Source organism: Corvus kubaryi, unplaced genomic scaffold (genome assembly GCF_017639235.1).
Source record: "Corvus kubaryi isolate FWS band 111438036 unplaced genomic scaffold, C.kubaryi_AGA036_p1.0 37386, whole genome shotgun sequence".
NCBI classification, from domain to species: domain Eukaryota; kingdom Metazoa; phylum Chordata; class Aves; order Passeriformes; family Corvidae; genus Corvus; species Corvus kubaryi.
The window spans coordinates 1,652,522-1,667,448 of NW_024581128.1; the positions used below are offsets into that span (position 1 = coordinate 1,652,522).

At 44.8% G+C, this 14,927-nt stretch overlaps 1 protein-coding gene across 3 annotated transcripts; it reads right to left on the reverse strand.

The window, feature by feature from the left end:
* Positions 1-302: 302 nt before the first annotated feature.
* Positions 303-13,327, reverse strand: LOC121668715. Of its 3 annotated transcripts, XM_042036726.1 has the most exons (11): positions 13,057-13,326; positions 11,783-11,953; positions 9,968-10,042; positions 7,583-7,669; positions 5,847-5,958; positions 5,070-5,214; positions 4,265-4,378; positions 3,523-3,667; positions 2,950-3,098; positions 2,325-2,464; positions 303-981 (listed from the first exon to the last, which is right to left on the reverse strand). In XM_042036726.1, the coding sequence occupies exons 5-11, from the start codon at positions 5,950-5,952 to the stop codon at positions 860-862; spliced, it is 921 nt and encodes a 306-aa protein (XP_041892660.1). In that variant the 5' UTR covers positions 5,953-5,958; positions 7,583-7,669; positions 9,968-10,042; positions 11,783-11,953; positions 13,057-13,326; the 3' UTR covers positions 303-859. The 3 variants fall into 3 exon arrangements, with proteins under 3 accessions (XP_041892660.1, XP_041892662.1, XP_041892661.1); XM_042036728.1 differs by lacking the exon at positions 7,583-7,669 and having other exon boundaries at positions 13,057-13,327; XM_042036727.1 differs by lacking the exons at positions 9,968-10,042; positions 11,783-11,953; positions 13,057-13,326 and adding an exon at positions 8,598-8,693.
* Positions 13,328-14,927: the final 1,600 nt, after the last annotated feature.

The window sequence follows — 14,927 nt, forward strand, 5'->3', positions numbered from 1 at the left end:
AACCTAACCCTAACCCTAACCCTAACCCTAACCCTAACCCAAACCCTAACCCAAACCCTAACCCTAACCCAAACCCTAACCCTAACCCCCTAACCCTAACCCAAACCCTAACCCTAACCCTAACCCTAACCCCTAACCCTAACCCTAACTTCCAGAGTAGCACAAATGATCCCCCAGCAAGAGAGATCCAGCCCGCCCAGGCTTTGCACAGCTCAGGGAAAGGCAACACATTTGTGTCAGAAATCTTCACTCGCTCCTCCTGCCCCATTGAATATCAAATATCAGAGCTGATACTGCAAAGGTAGATATCAAGTTGTAGTATCTGTTCCTGTCAGGCTGAAGAGAAGCAGGAGAAGGAGCAGTGGCTGCCTGCAGGAGATCTGCTGACAGTGCCAGGGCTTGAGGATGCTGAGCGCTGATGGCCAAGGGAATGACAGACCTCCCACTGCTCCCCTGGAATCCCAGGGACAGTTCACTTGGATCTGCACTTCAAAGGAAGTGAGCTACCAAGGAAAGAACAAGAACTGTGTGTGCAAGCCTGCTGAGTGCCTGTTGGCAGCCCTCCTTACACTGGCAGGAGAAGAGAGCCACAGCCCAGGCATCACAAAGGTGCACAGGGTTGCTCAAGACCTTTTCCTAAACTTTTCCAGGGTAAAACCAAAGGAATTCAAGACAGGGTTGTGAGTAGCTGATCCGAGAGAACGTGGGAGCAAGATGCGTTTGCAGACACAAGACATCTGCATATGGAATGGAGAGTAAGAGAGAAGAGCACAAGGCAATTGATACAGGAAGCAAGGACCAGCAGACGCCCAGTTCTTTTTTCTCTCTTTCAGGTATCAGCCACAATGTGCCAGAGGTCTCAGGCCACTGTGCCTGATCGACCTGGGGTTCCTGATGCTTCCAGTGGTCTCTTCCAGTGTCTCCATGTGACTAGTCCCAGCCGAACAGCAAAGATCAAGCACGTCAGTGCCAGCAGAACAACTGGGGGAAAAGCACAGAAGCACATTAGAGCATAAAAGAAAGGCAGTGCCTCTTGTCATACCCCAGCTCCCAGAAGAGGGGCTATTCAGGGAAAGAGAAAAAAACCACAACTGTCTGTATAGGATCCATTACCCCCAGAGCTGTATCTCTCTGAGTTTTACTGCTATACAGTCAAACTCAACCCAGTGCTTCCAGGTCAAGGCATGTCTAAAAAGGGGGAGGCTTCCTGGACACAGGAATTAAAATACATTACATTAACAAAATACTCCAAGAATAGTTGAACTATATAAAGAAACGTGCTAGTTTGGGAAAAGCACATTCTTGTCCTACCAGCCAAACAAGCTGAACACTAAGAATGAAGTTTTGCTGGTAGAGATGTACCTACTGCAGGAACAGAGCTGCCTGCCAGAGACCATGCGCACCTCCACATTCCCAGTGGCTACAACCATCAGGAGACGAGCCTGCAGTGTCCCCATGGCTGTGGAAGACAAGCTTTGCCAAGTCCTGCTGAGTGCTTTCAGACATGACAAGGCTCCAGCTGCACTTACAGCAAAGAGAGCTGTACTGGAGTGGCTCCAGTGGTGATGCCAGTCCAGAATTTAGCTTTAGCCACTGGTATGTGGCAGTGGGAAGGCTGAAGGGTGGGAATATGCTGCCTTCTGCTGACCCCGTGGTGGGAATAGGCATCTCAAGCTGCTACAGCAGGATTCAGAGTTCACACAGCTCAGTCCCCTTCGTGTCAGCATAAAACTGCTCATAATGGTACAGCTTCTGCCAGACTGCAATTGTACAGAATTTGGATAGCTTAAGCCCTTTTACCACGGATGACTACACTCAACTTTGCTACAGTGGCTGGCAGCAACCAGATAATCCCAGGAAAACCTGTTAAGGCTAGCCTGAGCTCTGCATCAGAGAGGAGCATGTGCAGAGGTTTGCACTGTGAAGTCCTCCGTGGGTCAGAAGCTTATGCACTGCTCCTATATGCCCAACAGTACAGGGCAAATGGAAGCCCACAGCCTTCATCCCAGCCCGGCTTCTCCTTTGGCCTGCCCTACGTCAGATGGAGCTGCTGGAGGAGCCAAGTGGGTGCTGGAGGACTGCAGGACAAACATATTGCACTGGGAAGTGAACTTGAGACAACACAAGGTTTGGATTCAGCCCCGAGGCTCATGGGCAATGATTTCTGCTCTACTCTTTCCTTAGCAAAATGAATACCTTCAAGTATGTCCCTAGTTCTGTTTTTAACAAATAATGCTTTTCAAGTGGAAAGGCTTTCTGCCCTCGGCTCAGAGGAAGGGTGTGAAGTTTACTGGCCTTCTTTTACAGGAGTTAGAAAGACTCACCTATAAAAACGTTGTTGGTCAGTGGGGATGAAAACGAGCCATTCTTGCAGGCGCTGCCGGTCAGAGCTGCTATGACCACTGGGTAGACTGTGAGGTTATAGCGGACATACTTGTCAAGAAAGTAATTTTCTAGGTAAAACCTGTGAAGAAAAAGAGTGACCAAAGTAAGAATTTTCTCTGTATTTCATTTCCATTCCCTAAGAAAGGAATTAGACAGAGAATGGGGGGTTTTGTGGACCAGTTTGGATGAGAGTCCAAAATTTTTCATTTACTAATATTCAAAAAATGCATAAATAATTTATTTTATGTAGGTTTAGGGAAAAATAAAGCCGTGTTTCAGATGGTTTCTGTATTACACCTTCACCTGTAAACCTAAGGCAGGTTGGGCTCATGCAAGTCACAAAAACATGTTCCTGGCCCACAACATGTGCTTATTGGCATTGCTGAGGTCAGGGAAGAAAAGCTCTGCCAGACTCCCAGTCCATCTGCCATGAACCGTAACAGAGGCCTTTGTACTCGGTGTTGGGAGAGGGACAAGCGCTGAGTGAAGTGGAACAGATGGTCACCACTGGTGAGAGGTGGAAGGGGTCTTTGAGGCTTGGTGGGGACCCGTGGGGTCGCTTACCATATGACCAGGCCGAGAGCCAGGATGCTCAGGGAAGCAGTGGTTGCTTTCTCATTGGGGACATTCCACTTGTAGATCAGCACGACGGCGAAGTTCAGCAGCGTGGCGATGCTGGTCCATGTCACATACAGCGCCAGCCCATTCTGGACCTGCCACACAGCACAGCAAGAGGACAGGAGTGACATACAGGTAATCTCTGTTTGTCTTTGGTGGCCCATAGGCCCTGGTGCACTTAAGCCAGCCTTCTGGACCTAGCTGCAGGAAAGGTCCCTCACCATGGAGAAAAGGTGAAGCTTTGGAGTCCTGAAGGGCTCCAGAGATCCAGCCCAGCGGTGTGTTATACTGGTGTTTCAGGAAGTGCAATAAAAAGAGCAGAGCCCACTCCCAGTTTGTGCCAAGAGATGTAGATGCATTTCCAGAAGGGTTGGTAGGAACTTCTCTGTGCAGTGCAGAAATCCTTCCTGAGCTATGGTCTGCCACTGAATCTTTCACTCTGATACCTCCAGCACTGCACAGAGGTTGGTTTTTTTTTTTACCATTTACCCACAGCACAGCTTCTCAAAAGCCACCTACCAGAATGCGGATGAGCCAGAGCTCAGCTTTGTGACCCTTCACAAACCATGAGGAATGGATGCTCAAGGCTCGGTGGGAAATGAAGAGGGAGGCACATGTGGTAAGAGAGAGGACTGCCAGGAACACCAGGGCTGGAAGGAGGTATCTGGGACAAAGAACACACACACACACAATAAACATCACATTTTTCTCAGTGGTGTCGCAATGCCCTAATTTGTAGCTTTAGTATTTGGCCTTTACTGGCTTTAAGTTGATCAGCCTTTAATAAAGGTAATCGCTACACGTAGCCCTCATTTTGACATATTGCTGCTGCTGTTTCACTCTGTTAATCATGAAGTTGTTTTCCTGACTGCAAGTGATTTCTTCACCTCTTGACAGTGGTGCTCTCATAAGCCCTTAATGTGACCATCATTATGGAAACAATCCAAGGCAAGGAGCTTAACTGCATTAATGAAGAGAGGCACAGCTCCTGTCTCACCTGTGGAGGTGAAAATGTAGAATAGCAGCTTTGAGGAGATCTTAGACATCAATGACCAATCTGTTTCATGGGCAAGATGACAACGTAATGCAAAACTCCCAAACTTTTATGAAGGCTACATTTTGTGAAAGCCTGGTATAGAGTTTCACAGGTGGGATTAAGTGTTCACATATAGAGGGGGAAAAAAAACCATAGAGAAAGAGAAAGTACTGGGGCAATCCCATCAAGAGCATTAGAAAGTATTTCTAACAAAAGACAACTTACTCTCGGTCCCACAGAAAGAGCCATCCAACATTCAGGCCATTATTCAGACACCACACCACATAAAAAGGTATTGGCAGCAAGTCTGGCTTTATGAAGACATATCCAAGTTCATTCCTGCCAGGAAAAAGTGGCCATGAAGAAAGGAAAACAATTCCTGCATTGACCAGACAAACCTTTCTGGCCTCGTTTTCTTTATATTATGAGGGATTTTACATTTGAATTCAACATTTCAGCTTACATCAGACTATTTCTCCTGTCTGTCCTTCTTTGATACAATACAGAAATACCTGTGGCTTTCCCTATCAAGCAGTTATTGATCTCATAGCCCCAGGAAAAGTTTCAAGTCCAGTCCAACAAACCAAGAGACTCCCCAGTGCTGGTTGTTTGATCTCTAACAGAAAGTAAACTCGAGGCATTAGCTCCGTAATCCATTAATTTTGCCCCTGTGGATTCTCAGCCTCTAGCAGTGGGTAAGTGCAGGTTCTGGGTAAATCTGTCTGACCCCCTGAATTGCTGGAAACGAGGCCTCACAGGGAAGTTTACACACTTTGATACCTGTCCACATGTTAGAGCAGTTCATGTACACCTCCAAACTTCTTCCCAGCTTTGGATGCTGGACATAAGAGATGCTCCAGCCACAGAGCTTGAACATATCAAGTCAGGATAAATGGCAATGGGTTTGCTCTTACCAGAAACCCCTAAAAGCGGGGTAAGAGACTGAGCTACTCCAAAAGGGAAGAGTCACTGTCCTTTCTCATTTATACTGTAAATAGGGAAAACTGTAAACAGAAAATAGGGAAAATACCTTCGACAGATCCCTGACAAGGCGTAGAGAAGCCAGGCAAGCTGCCAGGCATAGATGACATTCCAGATGAGGAAAGTCCAGCCAGCTGGTGTGAAATCAGTGCTGTACTTGGCCGAGATGTTTCCAGGGGTTGTCCTGAACAGACCTGCGGTAGTGAATGTTGCAGGCAAAAGTGTTATTACATCCAGAGGATGGGGAAGGACTGCTGATTTTCCTCAACCTTCAATCTTCCCCCCTACCTCAGCGGGTTCAGGGATGATGAGAGCACAAGCTTGGTGCAAACCAACCACGTGCTGCGGTTGGTTTAGACACCCATTATGGGGTCATTGTCCCTTATTGGGAACACTGAGCACCTTCCCTCTTACACAGAGCCAGAAAAGCCAGCTGAGTATGAAATCCAGGGGAAAGCACGATGGCAGTTCCTGGTAGATTCAGCTGGGTAGTGTTCAAATGCAGCACCACTGTTGTCTACAAACCCCCAGCAGCAGCCTGAACTTCTTCCACCAGGGATACAAAGGAATGCAAAGACTGCCTTTCTACTACCATTGGATCCAGGTTCAGTGGGGATATTCACTTGGGTTTCAAGGGTCTGGATAGGGTTCAGGCATCTGGCTGTAACACCTGGAGGATGCACTAGCTACCTCCCCATTTCACAGAACAAGATGTATTTGGAGAGTTGATGAGGTAACAGATCTATCCCATCTAAGCCACCTTGTATCATTATGTGATATTAAGCATGAAACCCACCTCTGAACAAAGAAAATTTGCTTGCATTACCTTTGAAAGTCCCAGTGGCATTTCCAGCATTCATTATCACCATGACTGTGAAAGTAGCCAGAGACAGGAACATCACCAAAACCTTCAACTTATGTAGAGCATCCATCTTACTCTGAAACACATTGGACATATTGTTGGCTTATCCTAAAGGATGCCTGGATTTGTTCCACATCCCAGAGACTGTTTCAGAAATAATGTTGTAAATTCACAAATTTTAACTGCCAACTTTTATTTGTGGATTTTTCATTAGAACTAAAAGAGGCCTTGCATGGGCTAGGAGCATCTCCATTTGAAGGGACCTCGTGAGATTGCAGAATGGAAATGGGAAGCTTTGGGAGAGGCGCCTGCTCTGCCACCCTCCATCACTTACCAGCACGATGCAAGAGCCACAGCTCAGGTTTGCCTAAGGTTTGCACAAAGACCTAAATAATTAGCCCACAAAATTAGCTTATCTGGCATCACCATTGCATTTTACTGAAGCAAACAGGCTTATCAAAGGAAGCAAATACGAAAATGTTGAAGTCTTCTCTTCGCAGCCAAGTGCCTTTTAGTTCAACATAACTTCTCACATTTACATCTCTAATCCTATAACTCCAATAAATTAACTTCCTTTCATGGTGGTATTACCTCCTCACCTACTGGCTGCAAATAAGCTTTTAATGCTTTAGCACATCTCAAGAACTTCATAGGCTATAAAATCCACATTGTACAATTTTTCAAGGTTAGTAAGTAGTGACTTGAGCTTTCCCAAATGATTTCCATTAGTCCAGCATTAATTCTATCCCAGAAAAGTTCAGTGCCACCTCTAAGAGTAAGCACACATGCACTCAACTATAGGCAACAGCTTTATTTCTCCTCACAGCTCAGCACTTGAGCTGCTTTCTCTGTACAGTGGCACTTCCCTGCTTTCCAGGGTTGGCAGGAGTAACAACTGAGTTGTTTCGCATTGCTCAGTCTTGAACAATAAATTCCAGTTCCCACTTCAGTGGATTGTTTTATAGTTCCAGGCTTTGTTCATGGAACACGTTGCATCCAGACACGTCACAAGGAAGTGGGAAGGGAAATTCTGTTTTCTGAGAATCCATACGTGTTTTTCCCTTTTCAGTTCTATCTTAATGGAAAAAACACCCTTCAAAAAAATGAAAATTAAAATCCTATGTGGAAGAATGCAAGATATGAAATTCCAACTAGATTTATGTCAGTCAAATCACAGAACAACATGTTGTCTTCAACAGATACACTGGATTAGCAAATTCTGGAAAGAAAAATCCACTTGTACTATTAGACACATTGTTTCTGGCTCAGGAAATAACTCACATGCAGATTTCTGAAAGCCATGAAAATGTAGGAGAAAAATACCACTTGTCAATGATCAAGGAAAGAATATAAGAACAGGATATTTGGCTGCTCCAAACCAGTACACAGGACTAGATGGTCCTGTGATCTCCCTGTCAGGCCAAATCTCTGTCCTCCCATAGTCCTGTAATTGACTTCAGCATCACATTTCTTTTTCATTAGCATATTTGGAAGAACCTTGATTGCACAGCTTCAGAGAAACCCATGTTTGCTTATGGAAGTCTAGGAGGAAAGCCTTATTAAACAGGTCAATAGTTTCACTACTGTCTCTCACCTCCTGCCTCCCTCTAACTTACTGCTTGCAATAAATGTCTGCAACATTTCCTGCCTGCAGTCTCCAGTCACAAACACCCATTAGAAGAATCAGAAATATTACTCACAGGGATCCACACAGGCTTTTTGGCAGTGTTTTACAGCTGTGGTTCAGCTACAAGCAGCGCTGGGGAGTCTCCGCCGCCTAACCTTATCTAAAGAGATTTCATACAACTCTCAACAGACTAATAATCACGTATTATTAAAAGAAAAATAAAAAATCATAGCAGTTAGACATGCTTTCTGTCTGCATGCTGCTGCAGCCTCCAATTGGCTAAAGCCTCCCAAAAACAAGCACTTATGCAAGAGAAATGTGATTACTTAACCAAAGCCTTTTATAACAGCCAGACATTTCGTATAACATTGCACGCTCCCAACTTGTTGGCAGACAGAAGCTAATGAGTGCATGCTCTGGGCTCTTGCCTGCTTTGTCCTTCCCCATCCCTGCCAGGAGGAGGGAAACTGAGCACTTAATCAAAATATTGCATCTCAAAATCTTAGCACTCCTGAGTGGGAGATGCTGGCAGGGAGTGCTGGAGAAACAGCACAGATTTGGGTTTTGGGAAAGATGGGGATAAAAAGTTATTTGAGTTGGAAGGGAGCTGAAAGACCATGTGGCTCCAATAACCTCCCTGCTGTGGGTAGGGACACCTTCCACTAGACCAGGTTACTCGAAGCCCCATCCAGCCTGGCCTTAAATATTTCCAGGGATGAACACACAGAACCACAGAAAAGTTTAGGTTAGAAAAGACCTCTAAAATCCAGTGTAACCATTAACAACATAGATCCATAGTCTGGATCCTGTAAGCAGCTACAGATCTTCCTATAGCCCCAGATGGAGATTGGTTCATGTGTAAATTTTTGTTCTTTGATATAGGAAAGGCTCCTGCCCCACAATGCAAGCCCATCCCACAGAAGCAGTGCAAGCCATGCAAGCTGATCAGTCTCTGCCTGCATCTGTCTGCTACTGAACCACAGTCTCACCACATCCACTCCTTTCATTTTATATTTCTGCTTGTTTCCTCTCAAATTTAAACTTTTATAGCCAATTAAAATATTCTTCAGCATCAAAATGTTATTTACTTTGTGCAGCCACAGTGCTTACCAAGCAGACAGTCTGGCTGGGAACTGCCCCATGTCAAATATAAAGGCAGTGAATTAACTAGCACCTATCCTCACCTATTGGAAACAACATCATGGGACTGGGAATTAACCCAGCTGGAGCTTCCTTGGCCACTGAGATAGGGGTGGAAAGCCTACATGAACATGGATTTGCCAGCCGTGGGAAGTGCAGGGCATCCAGCCAGCACTGTGCTGTCTATTTATCAGTGTGGGTGTGAGGTCCACCCTTTGAAGGCATCCTGAGGTCCACCCTTTGGAGGTATTCTGATGTGGAAACCAGTGGTTTAAGTATGATTATTTCTTATTAGCCAGACAACATGTTGTGCTCTACACACGGCTCAAAAACAAGAGCTGCTTGAGCTGCTTGTGCATAGCATGTTCCTTGAAGAAGACAAAGGCCTGAGCTTGCAGCATGGTGGCATTGGCATTTTTCCCTCCTTTTTTCACTCTGTGAATCCCCCAGATATGTATACATTGACTCTGCCCATGTCCTAGAAACCGCCTTCAAGTCACAAGTTTATAAGCACTTGTTGCAGCAAGCATGGGCTGAAATACAAGCATAAGCATGACCAACACTGTATGGCCTCCCCTCCTAGTAGATTAAAATCCACAATGCACCTTTTTCCACACTGGACCATGTCTTATTTATGGCCCTCTTATACATCTAGTGTGTATAGGCACATATATGTCTTTATTGATCAGATAGTCCAAATGACCTCAGCATGATGTCAGACATTACGTTTCCATCCGACAAATGGCTGGCCTGAAATTCTTCACTGAATACAGGCCGCTTTATCATCCATGTGCCTGTCAGACACAGCTGGTCAGCCAGGTCCATACTGATCTAAACCTAGGGAAAGTTCTGCATGCAGGAAACATTGGACAAGGGGAAGAACCAAAACACACACACTCCACACACGCCTTGCTGTCCCATGTTCTTGCTGGTTATTCCATAATGCATCTTTTGTTGCAGTGAGACAACTGGAAACATTGCCAATACAGTGGTAGCCTTCTCCTCTGGCCACACTCAGTAATCCATGCAGAACCTTAAAGCCCACATTCTGGGTTTCAGAAGGGGTTCTTTTTCAGAATAAATCACAACACAGGTCTTGGATAAAATATTCAAAATTGTTTTATCATGCAGCTCTACAAAAATCCCCTCAAGTACGTTGGTAAAGTACAGAGCAATGTACTTAGTGCTTATAAAGTTATTAAAATTGAATGTCTCTTGCTTCACTAGGCTGTACAGCATTCCCAAAAGTGGGAATGCTCAGGACAGCTATAGTTTTAACATACCAAACTCAAAGGAACCTTTTATGGAAAGGCCCTACCTTTCTACAGTGTATCTTCTCTGAAAGAACTTTTAGGTTTATTTCTTCGACATGGGTTTGAATCTCTTTGCTGGCCTGTTGAGGAAATAAAATTATATTGTCAAAGGAGTGGCAAATGCAGTTATATAATTTTAGACATGAAATGGCTGCTAATGCTTGTATGCACAAAGAGAAGCATGATACAATCCATGTTTACAGGAGGATGTGTCTTGAAATCCAGATATGCTGCTGAATTAAATCACTGGAACCAATTCCATGACACAGACAGTGGTTGGTGCTTTTCAAGATAAGTTGCTTTGAATCAAATATAAGTTTGTATTCAACTGGCTCGTGACAGAGGAAAACAGTTACCGACTAAAAGTTATTTTACCATCAGAGCAGTTTTCCACTGATAAACAGAGGAAAATACAGGCTCCTCCTGTATTACCAAAAATCTTTAAAGGGTCTATCTTTAGACTCTTTAGAGCCCTCATTTGCTTTAGAGCCCTCATTTTCTTTAAGAGAGGAAGAAAACGAACAGGAAAAAAGCTGCTTTTCAAGAAGGAAAGACCTACTGTGCCCATCGCTCCCCATGCATGCTCCCTGCAGCACCATGATGTGCTCCACCAGCATCAGGGCACCTCAGACACCAGCTCACACACCAGAGCAGGACTGGTTGCACTGGGACCACAGCTCCACTGTCACTCCCCCATGCACTGGAAAGCCATGTAAGCATTTACAAGGTGATGAGCTAGCATGAGCAGACTTTGTGCTGGTATTAATGCCCTGATGACAAGAGGAAGATCCTATATTTTAAAAACCCCCTTAACATGAATCCTCCAGCTAGTAGGTGAAATAAGACATTATGAGCACAGACAGTTTGAGTTCCAGAACAGAACATGAAAGCCAATTGCTTTCCACCTAGAGGCGCCCCTCTGGAGGTCCTGTCCTCAAAATAAACTCATTTTGCACTGTGCAGGAACCAAGACAAGTTCATCTGTGGACAGCTCACCCACCTAATGGCACACACTGTCATCAGCAGGAAACTCCAGAAAGCAAAGCCCCAGAAACACCTTCCCAGCAAGGCAGGAGCTCAGCAACTCCAGTCAGTCTGCCAGAGCCTTTTGTCCCCATCAGCAGCAATGACGGGTTAAATCCTAAAGATATTCTGCACACTCAGTGCTCCAGTTTAATCCTTATAGCCACTTGCTTTAACTCCAGGCTTTCCCAATGTGCTGGTCAAACTGGCACCCAAGAGTCAGTGACCTTGTTGGAAATCATTTTCAGGCCAAGTTCAGCAAGTGTTGACAACCAAATATACTAATCTACTAACAACAGCTCAAGCATCCTAATCCTGCAGTGGGTTAATCTGGGTGCCTTCAATGCCAGGGATTTGCCTTTCCTTGCTGCTAGAAGGGATGGGATTTGGCTGTGCACATCAGGATGGGCACACAGGGAAGAGGATCTGTGTTAGCAATCCCCTTCGGGTATTTTAAGAAGGAAAATCATCTGCTTTTTATTGTTGGAGAATAGAACAGATCCACCCTTTGGCAGCAGGGAAATATCCCTAGGTTTGAGGGAGCAAGAAGAGTAAGGAACTCACTACCCTTGTATTTTCAACCAGACTTCAAGCTGCCATGCTAAAAATCATTGACTGATCTCCAAATCTTTTCATTGAACTCTAGATTAAGGACATTGTTGTAAGCGTTTAAGTAACTCAGACTAACCCCTGCCAGCTCTTGTGAGAGAAAGAGGGACAAAGACAATGCACTTCTGTCTCTAAACTGAACTTCTAAGAAGTAACAAAAAATATCATTCCCAGATGTTCTCGCTTACTGGTTAAGGACTGGGAACTTTGCCTTCTTCAAGGGCAGCCCAAGAGTCTGCCTGCAGCAGTGTCCAGCATCTGGCAGGCAGGATCCACAGCATCAGATCAGGAGCATGGCGGCAGGAAGGCACAAGGAACCAGAAACTCACCTGCACAACCCACTCCTTCAAACAGGATGGCTGTGAAGAGATGAGGAAAATAGCAGAGTTGAGCAGCAATGAACAAAGACACATTTATATGGCTGGATATCTTCAATTTATAAATTTCTTCATTGCATAAAGGTTATTTTATTCAATCCCATGGCATTACTGCTGCTCACAGGACTCTCCCATGTCCTCCTCCACCACTGAAGGAATGATAAAACCAAGAGCATTCATTCAGCACTCTGTTTGCTCAGTGTGTCACTTCTCTATCCTTATTGATTTTAAGAATACAGACATATTACTCTCCTGGATACCTCATCACTATCACCCTGGAATGCTTCACAAGCATTTAATTGTTTCTCTCCCCACAATTCCATGAGAAAGAGCAAAAGCCAGCCAGGGAACAAGCACTGACAGCAGTGGAGTTGTCTCTAAGCCTTCACTTGGTAGAGGTGGCTGTTTTGCAGAGCCCACATGGCCACCAGCGTGGCCAGGAATAGAGACAGAGATGAAGGGAGAAAAGGCACCTGGATGGTGGTCAGAGCACAAGTTTTTCTGACTTCTGTGGGAGCATAGAGCTGCCTTCATTTATAGCTGCAGCATTCAGGTCAGCAAGAACCTCTCATGCAGAAAGCCTGCCTGAGAGGTAACTCGGGTGGCCTGATTTTCTTTATGGTGCTTTTTTTGTGGCACTTTATATGCTTCAATGCAGTAGTGTCACCTATAATTGGCAACATTCAATGCCTCTCTCAAGCTGAGCATTTAGAAAATGAAGAACATTTGGATGGCAGCAGCTTTCCTACAAGAGGACAGCATGAAGATTAAACAGACGACTTCCATTCACAGCAGCTGAGTGCCTCACTTTAGTAGGAATACTCCTTTAACATAGCAACTTTGCAATCTAATTATCTAGGTATTTTTAAAAGGCAACTGTGGTTTATATAAAATGCCATCATATGGATATATATCACCTCCTACATGAACTATTAGCAGAACTAGAACATTTAGTCTCATTACTGTGGGAAATTAGTGGAACAAAACTCATTGCAAGACCTTAGAGGTACGGAAGGTGATACTTTATTAAAAGGATTCCAGTAAGTTGGTCCTACTCACTCCCACTCTCCCATCAACATACTCACGTGCACAGGACTGTATGTGTCAATCTGCTCTGGATCAGCCAAGTACAGCAGGAAGCACATGGGATAACACCACCACTCCACTGCGTCTCTGGGATGGGCTTTTCTTTATTTCTGTATGCATCTTTTATGCCCTTCAGCAGTGCATACAATGATTTTGTGTCTCACCCTTCAAGAGTTTCAGGCAAAACCGAGCCTTTTGTTACCCTTAACTGGGCATTTCACAGTTTCTGTACTGTGGGTCATCATCTTGTCTCCTTATCTCTAAGGCTCCAGTTTGGATTTTGTCCTCTGGTTATTTATTTGCATGAAACACATGGGGTGGTTCTGCAGCAATTAATACATGCCACTCCTTTAACTCTTCAACTGCTGTTTTTCTGTTGTCTTCAGCCAGGCGTTTCCATTCACATCAGTATTGGTATGTCTGCTAAAAACCTCCACATCAGGCAGGTCTTAACCACGTGAGATCCTGGCACAATTTGGAAGCTGTTAACTTCCTGTGAACCAGCGCAGGGAACAACCCTGGCAACAAATCACACAGCTTTTGGCTGGCCATACAGAAATGCAGAGGTTGAAAATGTCTGTGTGTTGTGGCAAATTTTAGACAGCAGTCCCTTTAAGTGATTTTCTTGTTTATATGTTACCACACAAGATTCATTCACCCTCCTTCCCACATGCCTCATCCTTGTTTCTCCATCTGCTCACCTGTCTCATTCTCACTATTCCACACAATTGCTCCCATCCCCTTTTCCTCAGGGGAAATAACACTTCCAAAGGCTGGTTTCTGCCAATGTCTACCTTCTCCTCTCCCACAAGGATGTGCAAAAGGATTTTCAGACCTATAACTCAACAGAATCATTTGGCTACTTCCTGAAGGCAAAAAAGCAATCCTTTACTCCATGTTCATCTTCCAGACAAATTTCCAGGCTGCCTTTCAGAACACGGAAGAGTTCAAATAATGAAAAAATTATTTCAGTCAGTAATTTAAGACAAAACATCAGTTTCCTTCTAAACTTAGTCAAAACCATCAAGACCTCTTGTACTGTAACTTCGCAGAAACAAACTAAGCCTGAGGCAAGAAAGAAACAATAGAAAATTGCAGCAACAAGGGAAAGCTGCAGCCAAAGAGGGAATTTTGGTGAAGTCAGAAGAGAAAAAAGGGAGCTCTAGCAGGAAGCATAAGGAAGCCATAACTGCAAACAATACTGTAATTTTTGCCTAGAGTAAATGCACGTGTTACTGAAGATGTGTGCACGCACACCCATATACCCAGATCCTCACTTTGCAGCCTCCCCAGAGTCATGCAGTAGGTGTTTTTATTCCTTCAAGCTGGAGACCAGGTATGTCCATGGAAAGCCAGCTGAACACAAGGGCTTTACATCTCAAGGAGGTGAAATGCAGTTTCTCACAGAAGCCTTTTTCAACACACAAATGTTCCCAGGCCCTGCCACCCACCACTGGAGGCCTGTCTGCTTCTGCAGATGCAGATGAGGACCAACCCCTAGTGCACTCCCAGTGCAGCTGGTGATTTGGGCTAACCTGTGTTTTGGACCTGAGATGCCTTATCTTGTCCTTTGGCTTGTTCTTTGGAGGGACTGGAATACTTTCCTTGGGCAATGTAGAATCATAGAATTGTTTAGGCTGGAAAAGACTTGTAAGATCATCAAGTCCAAAAGTTCACCCAGCACTAAACCATGTCTCTAAGTGCCACATCTACTCATCTTTTAAACACATCCAGGGATGGTGACTTCACCACTTCTCTGGGCAGGCTATGCCAGGGCTGGACAATGCTTTCAGTGAAGAAATGTTTCCTAATATCTAATCTAAACCTCAGAACATCAGAAGCATCCAGAAAGGTCAGCAGCATGATCAGC

Excerpts from the sequence above, each read along its gene's own strand:
- LOC121668715 (XM_042036728.1), bottom strand. The coding sequence starts at position 5,952 with ATGGATGCTCTACATAAGTTGAAGGTTTTGGTGATGTTCCTGTCTCTG. Across the intron at positions 4,379-5,069 it reads TTGTCAGGGATCTGTCGAAG|GAATGAACTTGGATATGTCT; the intron begins GTATTTTCCCTA and ends TTTTCCTGGCAG. Across the intron at positions 3,099-3,522 it reads TCTGGCTCATCCGCATTCTG|GTCCAGAATGGGCTGGCGCT; the intron begins GTAGGTGGCTTT and ends GCTGTGTGGCAG.